This window comes from Mustelus asterias, chromosome 3, assembly GCF_964213995.1.
Source record: "Mustelus asterias chromosome 3, sMusAst1.hap1.1, whole genome shotgun sequence".
Taxonomy (NCBI): domain Eukaryota; kingdom Metazoa; phylum Chordata; class Chondrichthyes; order Carcharhiniformes; family Triakidae; genus Mustelus; species Mustelus asterias.
Window position 1 is genome coordinate 158,525,412 of NC_135803.1, and position 19,731 is coordinate 158,545,142.

At 44.1% G+C, this 19,731-nt stretch overlaps 1 protein-coding gene across 3 annotated transcripts in view; it reads left to right on the top strand.

The window, feature by feature from the left end:
* Positions 1–19,731, top strand: part of qrich1 (glutamine-rich 1) — a 53,351-nt gene that overhangs the window by 23,977 nt on the left and 9,643 nt on the right. For all 3 annotated transcript variants that reach the window (XM_078210036.1, XM_078210037.1, XM_078210035.1), the window contains exons 3-6: positions 6,742–7,704; positions 12,372–12,543; positions 17,437–17,591; positions 19,267–19,381. In XM_078210036.1, the coding sequence (XP_078066162.1) occupies positions 6,742–7,704; positions 12,372–12,543; positions 17,437–17,591; positions 19,267–19,381 (1,405 nt within the window). The remainder of the gene's footprint in view (positions 1–6,741; positions 7,705–12,371; positions 12,544–17,436; positions 17,592–19,266; positions 19,382–19,731) is intronic.

The window sequence follows — 19,731 nt, forward strand, 5'->3', positions numbered from 1 at the left end:
TGAACAATGTTCAGCACCATTTGCGGCGACTCAGATACTGAAGCAGGTCATGTTCAAATGCAACAAGATCTGGACCATATCCAGGCATGGGGTGGCAAGTAACATTCGTGCCACACATGTCAAACAATGACCATCACCAATAAGAGACACTCTAACCACTCTCCCTTGACATTCAATGGTGTTACCATCACTGAATTCCCCCACTTCACTTTTATTGGGTCCACGTCCTAGAATTCCCTCCCTAACAGCATGTGAACTGCAGCGTTTCAAGCTCACCATCACCTTCTCGAGGGCAATTAAGGATGGGCATTAAATGCCAGTAAGAAGTTTAACAACACCAGGTTAAAGTCCAACAGGTTTATTTGGTAGCAAAAGCTACAAGCTTGCGGAGCCTTAAGCTCCTTCAGGTGAGGAGCCTGAAGAAGGAGCTTGGAGCTCCGAAAGCTTGTGTGGCTTTTGCTACCACATAAACCTGTTGGACTTTAACCTGGTGTTGTTAAACTTCTTACTGTGTTTACCCCAGTCCAACGCCGGCATCTCCACATCATTAAATGCCAGCCAGCGATGCTCATGTCCAACAAATGAATTTTAAAAACCCAAAGAGCTACGTTTATATAGCAATGGTCTGCATATGTTCAAACCTCTGACGATAGAGTTATAAAATATTTCGAGTATCTGTGAACACACAGACCAGAAGCTCAACTTCATAGAATCCGTACAGTGCAGAAGAGGCCATTTGGCCCATTGAGTCTGCATCGACTCTCTGACAGAGTATCTCATAGAAACATAGAAAACTACAGCACAAAACAGGCCCTTCGGCCCCACAAGTTGTGCCGAACATTATCCCTACCTTTTAGGCCTACCTATAACCCTCCATCCTATTAAGTCCCATGTACTCATCCAGGAGTCTCTTAAAAGACCCTATTGAGTTTGCCTCCACCACCACTGACGGCAGCCGATTCCACTCGCCCACCACCCTCTGTGGAAAAACTTCTCACCCAGGCAATTTCCCCCACCGTAATCCTACACATTTCCCATGGCTAATCCATACGTGGACTGTGGGAGGAAAACTTTGTACCCAGAGAGAACCCATGCAAACTCCCCACAGACAGTCACCCAAGGCCAGAATCAGACTCTGGTCCCTGGTGTTGTGCGGCAGCAGTGCTAACCATTGTGCCACCCACAGAGAACTTCGACTGTATTTTTTAAAAGATTAGCCAGTGTCTGTTTTAAATCTGAAAACTGAAGGTTTGGAGTGAGTCGAGATGTTTTAGAGAGGGTACACAAAAGTCTGGTAGAGAATATCCTAGCATTCAACATGACAGTATCGTAACCTGAGTGTGAAATGGCCTGAGTGTAAGCTGGCCAGAGTTGTCAACACCACAGGAAAATCATTGGTAGACAGCAGAAACAGCTTTATGCTATTTAACAAGGCTGTTAAGAGGAAAGCTCAGGTCACCATCGTGCTCCCCCTCGTTCTTTATATCCTTAATTTGAAAGGCTTACACTTTAGAATGCCTATTGCCATGAAAAATCTGTTTGAGGTCTTTTGTCCCAAGTGTTATGTTTACTAAATAACAATGTAAACACAACCCACTGTTTTTTATTTCTTTAACTGCAGTAAGTATTATAATGGCAGAGTGCAACGTGCTATGTTTGTACGGCATGGATGAATGTGATATATGCACAAAAATAGTGCGGCAGGGGGTAGGAACCAGAACAGGCCAGTAAGTGTAGCTTCTGGGGGGGGAAAGTGAGACTTGATCAGGGAGAAGTCGCGGGGCTCGGAGGGACTGGAGGTCTGGAGTGTATTTGCCTTAATGGTACTAACATGGATTGACGATTGGCTGTCAGACAGAAGGCAGAGAGTTGGGATAAAAGGTTCTTTCTCAGAATGGCAACCGGTGACAAGTGGTGTCCCGCAGGGTTCAGTGTTGGGGCCACAGCTGTTCTCTTTATATATTAACGATCTAGATGACGGGACTGGGAGCATTCTGGCCAAGTTTGCCGATGATACAAAGATAGGTGGAGGGGCAGGTAGTATTGAGGAGGTGGGGAGGCTGCAGAAAGATTTAGACAGTTTAGGAGAGTGGTCCAAGAAGTGGCTGATGAAATTCAACGTGGGCAAGTGCGAGGTCGTACACTTTGGAAAAAAGAATAGAGGCATGGACTATTTTCTAAACGGTGACAAAATTCATAATGCTAAAGTGCAAAGGGACTTGGGAGTCCTAGTCCAGGATTCTCTAAAGGTAAACTTGCAGGTTGAGTCCGTAATTAAGAAAGCAAATGTAATGTTGTCATTTATCTCAAGAGGCTTGGAATACAAAAGCAGGGATGTACTTCTGAGGCTATATAAAGCACTGGTTAGGCCCCATTTGGAGTACTGTGAGCAATTTTGGGCCCCACACCTCAGGAAGGACATACAGGCACTGGAGCGGGTCCAGCGGAGATTCACACGGATGATCCCAGGAATGGTAGGCCTGACATACGATGAACGTCTGAGGATCGTGGGATTATATTCATTGGAGTTTAGGAGGTTGAGGGGAGATCTGATAGAAACTTACAAGATAATGAACGGCTTAGATAGGATGGACGTAGGGAAGTTGTTTCCATTAACAGGGGAGACTAGGACGCGGGGGCACAGCCTTAGAATAAAAGGGAGTCACTTTAGAACAGAGATGAGGAGAAATTTCTTCAGCCAGAGAGTGGTGGGTCTGTGGAATTCATTGCCACAGAGGGCTGTGGAGGCCGAGACGTTGAGCGTCTTCAAGACAGAAATTGATAAATTCTTGATTTCTCGAGGAATTAAGGGCTATGGGGAGAGAGCGGGTAAATGGAGTTGAAATCAACCATGATTGAATGGTGGAGTGGACTCGATGGGCCGAATGGCCTTACTTCCGCTCCTATGTCTTATGGTCTTAATGGAAGAAGTATAGCAGGTAAAGCGGATAACTGAGAGCCTGGATTACTGCATTGAATCATGATACTGCAATTACGGAGACATGGTTAAAGGTGGGACAGGACTGACAGCTTAACATTCCGGGATGTTATTGTTTTAGACGGGACAGAAGGGGAAGCAAAAGGGATGAGGGAATTGCATTACTGATCAGGGAGCAGATCACAGCTGTGTTGAGGGAGGAGCCATTGGAAGACCTTGCAGTGAGGCATTATGGATGGAGCTCAGGAATAGGAAGGGTGAAATCACAATGTTGGGAATGTACTATAGACCTCCCAACAGCCCGCAGGAGACAGAGAAGCAGTTTGTAGTCAGATACTGGAGAGGTGTGAAAAAAGCAGGGTAGTTGTGGTGGGTGACTTTAACTTTCCCCATAGCGACAGGGAATCCCTTACAACCAGGGGCTCAGATGGAGAGCAATTTGTTAGATGTGTCCAGGAGGGCTTTTTGATACAGTATGTTGACAATCCAACCAGGGAGGGGGCCAAACTAGACTGGATATTGGGGAATGAGCCAGGTCAGGTGATCACTGTTTCAGTTAGCGACCATAACTCCATAAGATTTCGAGTAATCGTGGATAAGGATAAGAGTGGCCCCCGGGTGAGGGTGCTTAATTGGGCGAGGGCCAATTACATCCTAATTAGACAGGAACTGGGGAATGTGGATTGGGAGCGGCTATTTGAGGGCAAATCCATGTCTGGCATGTGGGAGGCTTTTATAGGCCCGTTGATTGAAGTGCAGGACAGGCATATCCCCATAAAAATGAAGGATTTTTTGATTATTTTATTGTCACATGTATTGGTATACAGTGAAAAGTATTGCTTCTTGCTCGCTATACAGACAAAGCATACCGTTCATAGAGAAGGAAGGGAGAGAGTGCAGAGTATAGTGTTACAGTCATAGCTAGGGTATAGAGAAAGATCAACTTAATGCAAGGTAAGTTCATTCAAAAAGCCTGAGCAGCAGCAGGGAAGAAGCGGTCCTTGAATCGGTTGGTACGTGACCTCAGACTTTTGTATCTTTTTCCCGAAGGTGGAAGAGAGAATGTCCGGGGTGTGTGGGGTCCTTAATTATGCTGGCTGCTTTGCCAAGGCAGCAGGAAGTGTAGACAGAGTCAGTGGATGTGAGGCTGGTTTGCGTGATGGATTGGGCTCCATTCACGACCTTTTGTAGTTCCTTGTGTCTTGGGCAGAGCAGGAGCCAAACCAAGCTGCGATACAACCAGGAAGAATGCTTTCTATTTTGGCATCTGTAAGAGTTGGTGAGAGTCGTAGGTGACATGCCAAATTTCCTTTACATAGAAATGGCAGGACTCGGGAGCCATGGATGATGAAATTGTAAGCTTAGTCAAAAGGAAAAGGGACACATGATAAACCAGGCATCTAAAAACTGACGAAGCCCTTGAGTACAGAGAAAGTAGGAAGGAGCATAAATGTGGAATTAGGAGGGCTAAAAGGAGCCATGAAATGTCTTTAGCAAACAGGGCCAAGGAGAATCCCAAGGCTTTTTATGCATATATTAATAGCAAGAGGGTAGCAAGAGAAAGAGTAGGCCCACTCGAGGACAATGGAGAGAAGTTATGTGGAGCCACAGGAAATGAGTGAGATCCTTAATGAATATTTTGTAACGGTATTAATCAAGGAGAAGGACATGACGGATATTGAGGTCAGGGATAGGTGTGTGAACGCTCTAGAGAATGTCAATATATTGAAGGAGGAAGTGTTGAGTATCCTATATTGCATTAAGCTAGACAAGTCCCCGGGGCCCCTTTAACGGGAAAATCATGCTTGATGAATCTATTGGAATTCTTTGATGATGTAACTAGCAGAGTTAACCAAGGAAAGCCAGTGGATGTGATTTATTTAGACTTTCAGAAGCTTGGGTGGGAGGGTGAGCTGTGAGGAGGATGCAGAAATGCTTCAGCATGATTTGGACAGGCTGAGTGTGTCGGCATCTGCATGGTAGATGCAGTATAATGTGGATAAATGTGAGGTTATCTACTTTGGTAGCAAAAGTAGGAAGGCAGATTAACGCTTGAATAGGTGGATACTCAACGAGATCTTGGTGACCTCACTGAAAGTAAGCGCACAGGTACAGCAGGCAGTAAAGAAGGCAAATGGTGTATTGTTCTTCATAGCGAGAGGATTTGAGTATAGAGTTAGGGATGTTTTACTGCAATTGTGCAGCATGTTGGTGAGTTTTTTTAAAAGTTTATTTATTAATGTCACAAATAGGTTTACATTTAACATTGCAGTGAATTTACTGTGAAAATCCCTTAGTCGCCACAGTCCGGCGCCTCTTCGGGTACATTAAGGGAGAATTTAGCATGGCCAATGCACCTAACCAGCACGTCTTTTGGACTGTGGGAGGAAACCGGAGTACCCGGAGGAAACCCACGCAGACACAGGGAGAACGTGCCGATTCCGCACAGTCAGAGACCCAAGCCAGAAATCTAACCTGGGTCCCTGGTGCTGTAAGGTAACATTGCTAACCATTGTACCACCGTGCCACCCTGTGAGGCCACACCTGGGGTATTGTGTGCAGTTTTGGTGTCCTTATCTGAGGAACGATGTCCTTGCTATAGAGGGAACACAGCGAAGGTTTACGAGGCTGATCGCTGGGGTGGCAGGTCTGTCATTTGAGGAGAGACTAGTTCAGTTAGGATTATATTCACTGGAGTTTAGAAGAGTGAGGGGGGATCTCATAGAAACTTATAAAATTCTAACAGGGTTAGGCAGGGTAGATTCAGAAAGAATGTTCCCGATGGTGGGGGAGTTCAGAACTAGGGGGCATAGTTTGAGATTATGGGGTAAACCTTTTAGAACTGAGGTGAGGAGAAATGTCTTCACCCAGAGGGTGGTGAATGTGTGGAATTCACTCCCACAGAAAGTAGTTGAGGCCAAAACATTTGTGTGATTTCAAGAAGAAATTAGATGTAGCTTTGGGGCTAAACGGATCAAGGGATAGGTGGAGGAAGGGGGATTCAGGATATTGAATTTGATGATCAGCCATGATCAAAATGAATGGCGGAGCAGGCTTGAAGGGCCGAGTGGCCTCCTGCTTCTAGTTTCTATGTTTCAAGTGAGGTTTAGAGAGGAATTTTTCAGATACAGTTGTTTTGCTTCATGGCCATGGGGTTTGTTCTGTTTTCTCCTCCCAGGATTTACCTGATTGGAGGAATAGGAAGTGTTTAGTCACAATAACTCAGCAATCACATGAGGCTTCATCGTTTTTAGCGTATATGTTGCAAGTGCACTTGTATGGGCTGTCAATGAGAGTAGGATTAGACTCACCCACCATGTCCCCCATCACAGGCTGCTAACGTTCAGTATAGCATCATGTCAAATAATCAGTCACAAACTTTGGTGAAAATACAGTTCATGCAGTGTAATTTTCTGAGTAACTTGCATTGTCCACCAAGAACTCAAATGTACGATCAAAGCAGTGCCATCAAGTATTGAGTAAACTTGTTTAGTTCAACTAGGCTGTGTTAGTTTGGTTAGGATTGTATGGTTTCTTGTAATCTTTCATGCAATGCAGAAACTTGTCAATTTTTAAAATTAAAATGATACAAGTTACCCAAACAAGCTCATCGTTAAGCAAAAGTTTTCAAGGTCACTGTAGAATCCATATCTAAGTAAAGTTTTACTGTATATTAACTTAAACTATTTCTCTCCACCATCTTCCGTTTCATACTTTTAAATGGTTGCCAATGTATGACTAGGATGTGAAAAGGATAAAATTGAAGCCTTTTTCAAAATGCATGTTTGTCTTGTTTCTTGCAGGTTCAGGTTCAGGTGCAACAATCGCCACAGCACATCTCCAGCCAGCAGCTGTCTCCCCAGCTCCATCCATCCCCTGATCAGATTCAGGTCCAGGTGCAGCCTCAGTCAGTGACTGCCCAGCAGCAGCAGCAGTCTTCACAGCAGATTCAGGCCATGCACAGTCCGACCACAGCTCAGCAACTTCAGGCCACTCAGATCTCTGTGCAACACATCCAGCCTTCCCAGCAAATGCAAACATCTGAAATCTCCGATGAACATATTCAGCAGCAACAGATCCAAGCTCAGCTTGTCTCTGGCCAAGCTCAGCAGATTCAGATCCAAACGGTGAGCACCCTTTCTCCCACTCAACAACAAGACTCTCCTCGTGAAGGGGAACGGCGGTCCAGTACTTCAAATGTACTCCAGCCAGTCAAGAAACGCAAGGTGGATATGCCCATCACGGTTTCATACACTATTACTGGGCAACCTGTAGCTACAGTGCTGGCTATTCCACAGGGGCAGCAACAAGGGTATGTGTCTCTAAGACCTGATCTTTTGACAGTGGACAGTGCTCACCTCTATACAACAGCAGCTGGTACAATCACCAGCCCAGGTGGGGAGACATGGGCCATCCCTGTGTATTCCACACAACCTCGTACTGATATGCAACAACTGACTGCCACACATGTAACCATCCCTCAGGAGGCCTACAACGTTGTACAAGTCGGTGGTTCACCTACTGCTGTAGCAGCTGTGAAGTTGGAGGACGATAAGGATAAAATGGTGACCTCTGGATCAGTGATGAAAAACTCTCATGAGGAGGTGGTTCATACGCTAGCCAATACCATCTTTCCAGCACAGTTCATGAATGGCAATATCCATATTCCAGTGGCAGTACAAGCCGTGGGAAGCCCATACCAGGCACAAGCGCAATCGGTGCAGCTGTGGGATCCGCAGCAGCAACACCAGCCACAGCAGCTACAGGTAAGAGAACAGTGGGTGGAATGTACATTTTGGAGAAGCACAGCGCAATTGAAATCTGCAAGCATTCTCACTTAAGGTAGTCCTAGATTCCAATCGGAGCTGTGCTGAGCTAGCTACGATTGTGTCTCTTGGATTAAAGAACATCAGGGAATAAAACCAACTTCCAGCTGATTACTAACAAGTGAATCCCATTTTAAATTCTGTTTACATGGATGTTGAGCGAGGGGAAGATCAGCTGTGACCCTTTCCCTGGGTTCAGACCCATGCCAACAATCTCTTTTCCAGCTTTTAGTTAAAGAATGGCCTTGGTGAGATGCTTGATGCTACTTAAGATCAAGGAACTGTTTGTGATTTATATAAACGATCTGGAAGAAGGTGTAACTGGGGTGATCAGTAAGTTTGCGGACGACACAAAAATGGCTGGACTTGCAGATAGTGAGGAGCATTGTCAGAGGCTACAGAAGGATATAGATAGGCTGGAAATTTGGGCAAAGAAATGGCAGATGGAGTTCAATCCTGATAAATGCGAAGTGATGCATTTTGGTAGAACTAACGTAGGGGGGAGCTATACGATAAATGGCAGAACCATAAAGGGTGTAGATACGCAGAGGGACCTGGGTGTGCAAGTCCACAGATCCTTGAAGGTGACGTCACAGGTGGAGAAGGTAGTGAATAAGGCATATGGCATGCTTGCCTTTATAGGACGGGGCATAGAGTATAGAAGTTGGGGTCTGATGTTGCAGTTGTATAGAACGTTGGTTCGGCCGCATTTGGAATACTGCGCCCAGTTCTGGTCGCCACACTGCCAGAAGGACGTGGAGGCTTTAGAGAGAGTACAGAGAAGGTTTACCAGGATGTTGCCTGGTATGGAAGGGCTTAGTTATGAGGAGAGGTTGGGTAAACGGGTTGTTCTCACTGGAAAGACGGAGGATGAGGGGTGACCTAATAGAGGTGTATAAAATTATGAAAGGCATAGATAGGGTGAACGGTGGGAAGCTTTTCCCCAGGTCGGTGGTGACATTCACGAGGGGTCATAGGTTCAAGGTGAGGGGGGGGAGGTTTAACACGGATATCAGAAGGACGTATTTTACACAGAGGGTGGTGGGGGCCTGGAATGCACTGCCAGGCAAGGTGGTGGAGGCGGACACACGGGGAACATTTAAGACTTATCTAGATAGCCACATGAACGGAGTGGGAATGGAGGGATACAAAAGAATGGTCTAGTTTGGACCAGGGAGCGACACAGGCTTGGAGGGCCGAAGGGCCTGTTCCTGTGCTGTATTCTTTGTTCTTTGAACTGCGATCCAACGAGAGTTTCTTCAGTTGCTTATTTCCACTGCCCTTCATTAAATTGTGTCTTTTTAACTTGAATCATATTTTGAGTGGGTGGATCTGAAACTGCCTCACTAGTGAGTATTCACTGATTATATGAACTTGGGGGCCTGTTGAGGATGGCAAACTACCGACATGAACTCTGGAGGCAGCAGGCCTGGCTGAGGCACTGATTGAGTCCTTGAAGTGGTGAAATTGGACGGGATTACAGTTAAGGGGGTATTTAAAAGCTTGGCAGTGCTCAGTGTAATAAAGTCAACATGTCCAGATGGAATGCAGTCCAGGTTGAGGGAAGTAAGTGTTGAAATAATAAGGCAATGGATGCAATCTTACAATCCCCCTTCAATTTGAGAATGCTGCCAAGGACGAGAGGATTGCAAATGCTACAACCCTGTTTGGAAAGGGAGAGGATCGATCCAGCAGCTACAGGCCAATCAGCCTAACCAGTGGTGGGGAAACTTTATGTTCATTCTTGGGCTGTGGGAATCACTGGCAAGGCCAGTGTTTACTGCTATCCCCAATTGTCCTTGAGAGGTTATTCAGGGACAAAATTATTGATTGGAGAACATAAGGTTGATCACCCCAATGTCAGTGCCTGAGAGTTTGATTTTGTTCTTCAATGATGGAGGATTGATATTCATTGTATCGTTGGTGCTGTGTATATCGACTTTCAAAAGTGTTTGCTAACAAATCCATCACGTGGTTGTTTATCAAAGTTAAAACCCATGCAATTAAAGGGGCAGTGGCAGCATGGATATGAGAAAGCAGAATAACGGTGAATGATTACTCCAAACTAAAAGGAGGGATACATCGATGGTCCCTTGGGATCAGTATTGCAGCCATTGCATTTTGGATAATAATCTGGATATACAGGTCATAATTTTAGTTTTCAGCTGACGGCTTGAAAACATTCTAAACAGTGAGTGTAGTAACAGGCTTCAAAAGAACACAAACTGGTGAAACTGCTGCAGGTGAATTTAATATATTAAAGTCTGAACTACAAAACTTCTGATAAGAATGAGTTGCCATATAAACCAAATGATAAAATGTTAGGGGGAGGTGGGTGCAGAAGCAGAGACCGGAGGGTGTACACACACAGCACTGAAATAGGCAAGACAAATTTAAGAAGGCTGCTACAGCTTGTGGAATCCTTGGCTTTATTAAAAGGGCAGATGCAAAAGAAAGGAAACGATGCTAAATGTTTGGAAATCGCTGGTTAAACCTTGACTGGATTATGCAAACCCCAACCCCCCCCCCGCCTCTCCTTTAGAAAGGATGTCAAGGTCTTTGGAAAGGAGTAAGGGAAATATACCAGAATGGTACCAAGGATAAATTACTCTAGTTATGTGGAGAGATTGGAAAAACTGAAATTATTTAGTACAGTAAAAGTGAGGTTTTCTTGATTCGGGGAATGTAGATGTCGTTTATTGCCCATCCTGTAATTGCTCTGGAGAAGGTGGTGGTGAGCTGTCTTCTTGAGTGTATGTGTGCTTGTTAAGCCATTTCAGAGTCGACAATATTGGTGTGGGTCTGGAGTCACATGTAGACCAGACCAAGTAAAGATGACAGATTTCCTTCCCTAAAGCAAAAGTAAAGTTTATTTATTAGTCACAGGTAGGCTTACATTAACACTGCAATGAAGTTACTGTGAAAATCCCCTAGTCGCCACACTCCGGCTCCTGTTTGGGTACACTGAGTGAGACGTTAGCATGGCCAAGGCACCTAGAGGAAACCCACACAGACACGGGAGAATGTGCAAACTTCATAGTGTCCCAACCTGGGTCCCTGGAGCTGAGCGGCAGCAGTGCCAACCATTGTGCCACCGTACCATCCCCTAATGAATGAAGCAGGTGGATTTTTATGACAATGAGGTCTATTTCCATAAAGGCTTGAAAGCAAAAGATTCTCGAATTGAAAAATATAGGGATCTAATTACAATATATAAAATACTGACAGGGCTGGACACACTGGATGAGAGATGTTGTTTCCTCTGGTTGGTGGGAGGGGGGGCGGGGGGTCTAGAACAAGGGATCACTGTCTCAGGATACCATTTAGGACTGAAATAAGGAAAGATTTCTTCACCCGGGATGGTGAACCTGTGGAGTTCTCTATCACAAAAGGCTGTGCAGAAGAAGACCATTCGGCCCATCAAGTCTGCACCGACTCTCTGAAGGAGCACTCTACATAGGCCCACACCCCCACCCTATCCCTGTAACCCCACACATTGATCATGGCCAATCCACCTCATAAAGAACAGTGAAGCACAGGAACAGGCCAGTGTTCTCCCCAGTTCCTATTTGAATGCCTGCCCCACTGTAGACCTACCCACAAGAAGCTGTTCCCAGTCAACTTTGGCCAGATCCTGTCTTATTTTAATAAAATCTGCCATCCCCCAATCCAAAGTTGTCTTTTGCAGGCCATCTTTCTCCTTATCCATAACAAATTTGAACCGTACCGTGTTGTGGTCGCTATCACTAAAATGCTCCCCTGCTGCCATTGAACACTTGTCCAGCTTTGTTCCCCAGAACCAGGATACAAAGATTTTGTACAAGGCCCCAGCAATTTCCACCCTCATGTCCTTCAGTATTGTGGGATAGATCCCATCAGGTCCCGGGGACTTGTCTACCTTAATGCTTTTTAAAACACCACTACCACCATTTTTATATCAGCATGCCCCAGAATATCTACATACCCCTCTCTAGATTCACCAGCCGTTATATCCTTCTCCTTTGTTAATACCAATGCAAAGTATTTAAGGACATCACCCACTTCCTCCAACTCAATTCATAAATTCTCTTCTTTGTCCTTGAGTGGACCTATCCCTTTCCTAGCTCCCCTCTTGCTCCTGCCTATGTGTAAAAAATGCTTTGGGATTTTCCTTGATACTGTTTGCCAACCTGCACACTTTTGGACACTAAGGGGCGATTTAGCATGGCCAATCCACTTAACCCTATGCATCTTTGGACTGAAGGAAATAGATGCGTTTCTAGATTCTAAAGGTGTCAAGGGTATGGGGTGAGCGTGGGAGTATGGCATTGAGATATAGGATCAACCATGATCATATTAAATTGAAGAGCAGGCTCAAAAAACATAGAAGACCATTCGGCTCTATGTAAAACCCAAAATTGTAATGGAGCAATGTTACAAAAGAGAGTAAACTCTAATCAGTGGTTTGCAATTGATTCTTGCAAGATAAAGCAGTTTGAAATGCACAACCAGTATGTTATTAGTCTTGGTGTTGTGCTGCTTTTATGGATATTATGGTGAGTAAATGTTTCCTGAATTTATCAAGGCATTGTAACCTTCCTGAGAGTATTTTCCTTTCTCGTTATTAGACCCAATCAGTGCAGGTGGCTGAAGTGGAATCTCAACCTCCACCACCTCCAGAAGTGCTTTTGCCAAACACATTGAAACCAGAGGAAGGCCTTGGTGTCTGGAAAAGTTGGGCAGAGACCAAGAATGCAGAGTTTGAGAAGGACTCTGAGAAAAGGCCAGCTCCAATTGGTAGTAAGTATTATCACAGCTGAAGAATATTGATATACGGCTAAACGCAGCAGTGTTTTGGACTGGAGAAGTGTGACCTCGGACACCTGGAAGTATAAATCTCGAGGGGAAACTTTGAAACTTGGACCAGAGTTGCAGTTGTGCAGTACATTTGAGCTGGCTTTGGTTTGGCAGATTACTACCAAGCACCTTGCATGCCTCTATCAGTCGTGGTTATTAGAGCTGCATAACAGGACTCGATATCCAAGCCTGCTTCACGTGCACCCGCATGCGCGCACACGCATGTTACCCATGTGGCTGAGGGTATGTCAACAGATTGGGTGATTGAGTTTGTACTTGAACACTGGTCCGTGCACCCAGATATGTAAATTTTCTGACTTGTCATCAGGTTATCTGCCTCCAAGATAGTGTTGCGTATGTTGGGTTTGTTCACTGGGCTAACATTCTGTTAAAGCAACAAGGAGTTTTGCATCCGAGCACAATATCGTGAAGACATACCTCAGAGTCGGCCTAAATAAAAGATTGGATGTATTAGTAGGTATTTGATTTGGTCACGTATTTCCAAAGCTGCAGCAGCTGTTATTCAAGAGTTCAGTATTGAAGGTCTTTCTCGAGAACTGATAATCAATTGGGGAAATTATTCATCTTCAAAACTTACGCTGTCTCAATTTTTAAAAATTACATTAATATTGAATCTACAGGGAGGACAAGCAGATCCAAAGCTTTCTGCTAAGTTCTCCAGAAGTGTGTGCCAGTGCAATCCTAGGTTAAGCTTTCTAAGAGGGAAAAGAGAGAGCAGTGACATTTAAAAGGCTCGAGGGAGGTTAGAGAGGAACTTGCAGTGGGAGAGGGAGGGTCCAATTGTCATGGTCCACATGGCTACCAGTGACATAGATAGTACTGGAAAAGATGTTCTGCTTGGAGATGATGGGCAGTTAGGGGCCAAATTTTACAGCAGAACCGTGAATGGTAATCTCTGGATTATTACCTGAGCCAGGCACAAATTGGCATTGAGATGAACATATGGCTCAAAGTTTAGTGTAGGAGAAATGGGCTTCAATTCATGACACCAGTACTGGGGAAAGTGAGAGCTATACATTGGCATGAGTTCTGGCAAGTTGTATAATGAGCTGTAGAGGTGGCTCTAAACTAAGTAGTGGCAGAGGAAGGGATCATGCAAAAGGAGATGAAGTAAATCAAAATGAAAAACATGGCGTAATAGAGTGGATGATTTGAGTAATGGTAATCAAAGTGTGGGAGCAAAAGACAGCCCGAGTGCATAAGCAGGTAAGGTTAGAGACTGGAAACATGGTTAAAGGCTCGGGATCCGGATATGCGCAGCCTTTGTAACAAAACAGGAGAAGAGTAACTAAAACTAGTGTTGATCTTTGAGAGCGAGTGTGTGGGGAATTGAAAATGGAAATCAAGGAAATGGCAAAAGCTTTCAAGCATTTTGTGTCTATCTTTTCTGCATATGGATACAAAATTGATGTGGAGATGCCGGCGTTGGACTGGGGTAAGCACAGTAAGAGTTTTAATACCAGGTTAAAGTCCAACAAGTTTATTTGGTAGCAAATGCCATTAGCTTTCAGAGCGCTGCTCCTTCGTCAGATGGAGTGGATATCTGCTCTCAAACAGGGCATACAGAGACACAAAATCAAGTTACAGAATACTGATTAGAATGCGAATCTCTACAGCCAACCAGGTCTTAAAGGTACAGACAATGTGAGTGGAGGGAGCATTAAGCACAGGTTAAGCCGGTGACAGGACAGCCAGTGAGATTCTGCAAGTCCAGAAGGCAAGCTGTGGGGGTTACTGATAGTGTGACATAAATCCAACATCCCGGTTTAGGCCGTCCTCGTGTGCGGAACTTGACTTTCAGTTTCTGCTCAGCGACTCTGCACTGTCGTGTGTCGTGAAGGCCGCCTTGGAGATAGAAGAGAGGGACCTATCACTAGGGAGAAGGTTTTTTGTTTATTTATTCGTGTCTCAAGTAGGCTTAAATTAACACTGTAATGAAGTTACTGTGAAAATCCCCTAGTCGCCACACTCCTGTGCCTGGTTGGGTACGCTGAGGGAGAATTTAACATGGCAGACACTGGGAGAATGTGTAGACTCCACACAGACTGACCCAAGCCGAGAATCGAACTCGGGTCCCTGGCATTGTGAGGCAGCAGTGCTAACCACTGTGTCACCGTGCTGCCCCGGGTCCCTGACGCTGTGAGGCAGCAGTGCTAACCACTGTGTCACCGTGCTGCCCCGGGTCCCTGAAGCTGTGAGGCAGCAGTGCTAACCACTGTGCCACCGGTGTTGGGAAAACTGTTGGAACTAAAGGCTGACAAGCCCCCAGGATTAGATGGCCTACGACCTAGGGTCTGAAATGAAATGGCTGCAGAAATAGTAGATGCATTGGTTATAATCTTCCAAAGTTCCTTAGATTCTGGAAGAGCCCAGTGGATTGGAAAATAGGAAGGATACAAAGCAGAGAACTCCAGGCCAGTTAGCCTAATATCTGTCACCGGGAAATGGCAGCATACTTAGACAATCATCATTTGGACAGGCAGAGTCAACACAGTTTTGTTAAAAACAAATTGTATGCAACTAATTTGAGCTCTTTGAGGAAGTAACAAGCAATGCGGATAAAGGGGAACCTGTGGATGTGGTATACTTGGGTATCCAGAAGGCATTTGATAAGATGCTGCACCAAAGGTACACAAGATAAGGTTACATAATGTAGGGGGTGACATATTAGCATGAATAAAGGATTGGCTAGCTGACAGGAAGCAAGCTGCAGCAAGTGGAGTGCCACAAGGATTGTTGCAAGGCCTCAACTATTTACAACCTGCATCAATGATTTGAATGAAATGACCAAATGTATGTTAGCTAAATTTGCTGATGACACCAATTAAGTTCTCGATAGGAGGTAGCAAGCCTGCAAAGGGATATAGACAAGTTAAATGTGTAGGTAAAAAATTGTAAGTGTAATATGAACCTGTCCACTTTGGCAGGAAGAATAGAAAAACAGTATATTATTTAAATAGAGAGAAATTGCACAACTCTGTGGTGCAGAGGGATCTGGGTATCCTAGTACATGAATCTCAAAAGGTTATGCAAGTCAGAAAATGGTTAGGGAGGTAAAAATGTAGTGTTTGCATTTATTGCAAGGGAAATGGAATATAAAAGTAGGGAAGTTTTAGTGCAGCTGTTCAGGACCTTGGTGAGACCACATCTGGAATCTGTGTACAATTTTGGTGCCTATTTTTAAAAAAAAGATATTGCATTTGAAGCAATTCAGAGAAGGTTCACTTGACTCATTACTTGGATGAGGGGTTGGTCTTATGGAGAAAGGTTGGACCTATACCTACTGGAGTTTCGAAGAATGAGAGGTGATCTTATTGAAACATATCAGATCCTGAGGGGACTTGATCGGGTAGATACAGGAGGATATTTCCACTCAGAGCCTAGTTCTAGACTCTACAGTGCAAGAATATGATGTCTACCTTTTTAATACAGGCGAGAATTTTTTTTCTGAGGGCCATTAAGCCTACCCTTAGTTTCCATGATTTCATCTCTGAATAAATAACTAGTGCAGTTTTCTTTAAGCTTACATTGGGCATGGTACTCAATTACAAAGCTGATGGCAGTTTGTGCTCACTTGGCAGCACAACAGTTAGCACTGCTGCCCCACCGGGCCAGGGACCCGAGTTTGATTCCTGATTTGGGTCACTGTCTGTGCGGAATCTGCACGTTCTCCCTGTGTCTGCGTGGGTTTCCTCCCACAGTCCAAAGATGTGTGGGTTAGGTTGATTGGTCATGCTAAATTGACCCTAGTGTCAGGGGGATTAGCAGGGTAAGTATGTAGGGTTATGGGAATAGGGCCTGGGTGGGATTGCGGTTGGTGCAGACTCGATGGGCTGAATGACCTCTTGCACTATAGGGTTTCTATAATAGTGTTGAGCATAAAAACACTTGAGCTCTGTGTACAAACACACTTGTACATTCACTTTTGTTTCTTCAACTTGTATTTGTTATTTTGACTAGAATCAATAGAGATGAAAGAAATATCTAATGCTACAGGGCTGATGCAGGAAGGATTAGCATGCAGGTGAACTCCCATTGGGCCATTTCTTTGTAGCCACCTTTGGGAAAGACCTTCCTGCCAAAACATTGACCTGTTGTTTTCTCTCTTTAGACCATAAGATTGAGAAAAGGGGACGGGAATAGGCCATTCTGCCCTTGGAGACTGCTCCGCCATTTAATAAGATCATGGCAGATCTCGCAATTACTAAGTCCACTTTCTTGCCTTATCTCTGTAGCCATTATCCCCAACTGATTTAAAAACCTGTCAATCTCAACTTTGAAAAATGTTCAAGGACTCGGCCTTCCTGGGGTAAACAATTCCAAAGATTCGCAACACCTTTTGAGAGAAGAAATTCTTTCTCAAATGAGCACTTCCTTATTCTGTGACTATGTCCTCTGGTCCTACACTCTCCAATGAGTGGAAATACCCTGTCTAACCCTTAAAAATCTTCCAAACAAACCCAGCCGATTTAATCTTTCCTCATGTGTCAGGTCCTTCATGCCCGAGATCACTCTAGAAACCTCCTGTACTGCCTCCAATGCTAATATATATCTCCTTAAATAAGGGGACCAAAACTCTACAATATTTGAAATGTGGCCTCATTAGATGCTGTAAGTTCCACTTCTCCTTAAAGCAGAGCAGCATTTGATGTGAAATTTGTGCATCCAAATAAAGAACTGATTAATGCATTGTTCATTATTACTTCATGCTAAACGTTTCCCGTTGCCTGCGATGTAATTTCAGGAATCTTGTATATTGACCATTGCAGCTAATAAAATATGCTGGGTATTCATGATGTTTTCTTCCCCTTTAAGGACGTCAGCCATTGCGCTTCCAGGAAGACCTTCTATCATCAGCAGTGGCAGAACTAAATTATGGACTGTGTCTGATGCTAAAAGAAGCTCGTAATTCGGAGGGTGAGGTATACAACCCGGACATGGTGTACTATATCTGTCTCTGCATACAAAAGGTACAGCCTGTTGATTGTACCCACATCAATTCTCCATTTTCAAACAACTCCGGCATTCAATCGTCGGAATTGATTGTCAAAATAGAGAGTCAGTGTGTGTATATTTTGAGTGTGAAAGGATATGGATGCAAGTTACAGTGGCAGTTTTCACATAACTAATATTCCCTTTGTAAAATAAAGAAAAATGATAATGCTTCAAACCAATAATTGTTGGCAGATTGGTAAATATGCTTGGCAGGCTAGCCAATATCTGTGAAGAGAAACGGTTGGGTTAACGTACTGAAATCAGTACTGAATAGAATTGCACTGAGGACTTAAAACCAGCCTCTCTCGACAGAGATCTGTGTATATCCAGATATTTTGATTTTGAACACCACTTTATCATATCCATTTTTTTGACAAACACAAGACACTACATTGTCATCAGGGATGTGCTTGGATTACTGCAGCTTGAAGGGCTGCTGAATGGTAATGCAAATGGCCTTTTCTGCCTTGCCTTCCATCTGGGGGTGGGGGGAGTCTGTCCTCTTGAGACATGGGGAGGCGATGGCCTAGTGATATTATCGCTAGACTATTAATCCAGATTAATGTTCTGGGGACCCGGGTTTGAATCCCGCTGCGGCAGATGGAGGAATTTAAATTCAATTTTTTAAAAATCTGGAATTAAGGATCTGCTGATGACCATTAAACCATTGTCGATTGTCAGAAAAACCTATCTGGTTCACTAATGTCCTTTAGGGAAGGAAATCTGCTGTCCTTGCCTGGCCTGGCCTACACATGACTCCAAAGCCACAGCAATTGGTTGACTCTCAACTGTCCTCGGGCAACTAGGGAAGGGCAATAAATGCTGGCCCAGCCAGCGATGCCTATGTCCTGTGAATGAATATATAAAAATAAAGACAACATTTAAGCGGCCAACAGCAGTGCACAACCAGGGTTACATCCAATGTACAGCACAGAAAAAGGCTATTGAGTATGTTTGTAACTGGTATGTGTCCATGTTCATGCTCCAAATAAGCAAAAAAAGTACAGCACAGGAACAGGCCCTTCGGCCCTCCAAACCTGTGCCAATCATGATGCCCTAACTAAACTAAACAAACTTCTGCGCTTACTCAGTCCGTATCCCTCTATTCCCTCCCTATTAATGCACCCATCCAGGTGTCTCTTAAATGTTGCTTATGTGCCTGCTTCCACCACCTCCTCTGGCAGTATGTTCCAGGCACCCACCACTCTCTGCCTTAAATATAGAAGTTTCTTTCAGTTCTTTTTTTGATTTATTAGTCACTAAATTATTTTATGACTTCTGGTTTTGGACGCCTCACGTGAAACATCATGTCCAGCTATAGTTTTGAACTTTTTCATAATTTTTAACTTCATAAATTGCTGTCAGCAGGATTGATTTCTTTACAAAATCACTTGCAATAGCCTTGTGTAAGAGACCTGTAGAACAAATCCATCTCAGTATAGCTGGCTGACAGCAGAATATGTTTCATGAGCTACTTCCACTCCATCAGTTTAGCCTGCTCCATGTTCCTGAAGTACAACGCAGGTTTTACACGTGGCTGGTTTCAATATGAATAACCTCCCCACACACGCACACCGATTGTACAGGTGTTAAATGCTGTAGTTATTTTGGTTTTGTGGAAAGTTTTTTATTTTTATTTTTATTTTTCAGTACCTATTTGAAAATGGCAGGGTAGATGATATATTTTCAGATATCTACTATACAAAGTTCACTGAGAGGTTACAGGAGGTGTTGAAGGATTGGCAACCTCAGATCAGTTCTCTGGGTAAGTGAATGTTTAAGTTAGTGAATTCCTACAGGTAGCACACAAGATGGGTATGGAGGGGTTTATAAGTGACATCCGTGTTGTAGTTGTTATTCCTAAAACAGTGCTTAGTGCTAAACCAATGACACCAAAAGATCTGTCCAATGTTTAAGGGTGAATGCATGCTTATTAATCATCAGAACATCTTGAGATTAGCTGATGCTGAATCTGCCTGAATTTTTTGGAAATGCTTTGTTTCAAATAAAACGCATCTCATTTCAACATCACAGCCGTACCTTATTAACCACATATATCCATGCTCCCTGGGTTGCAATGGTTAATTCATCCACTTGACTAAATTCCCTCTGTAA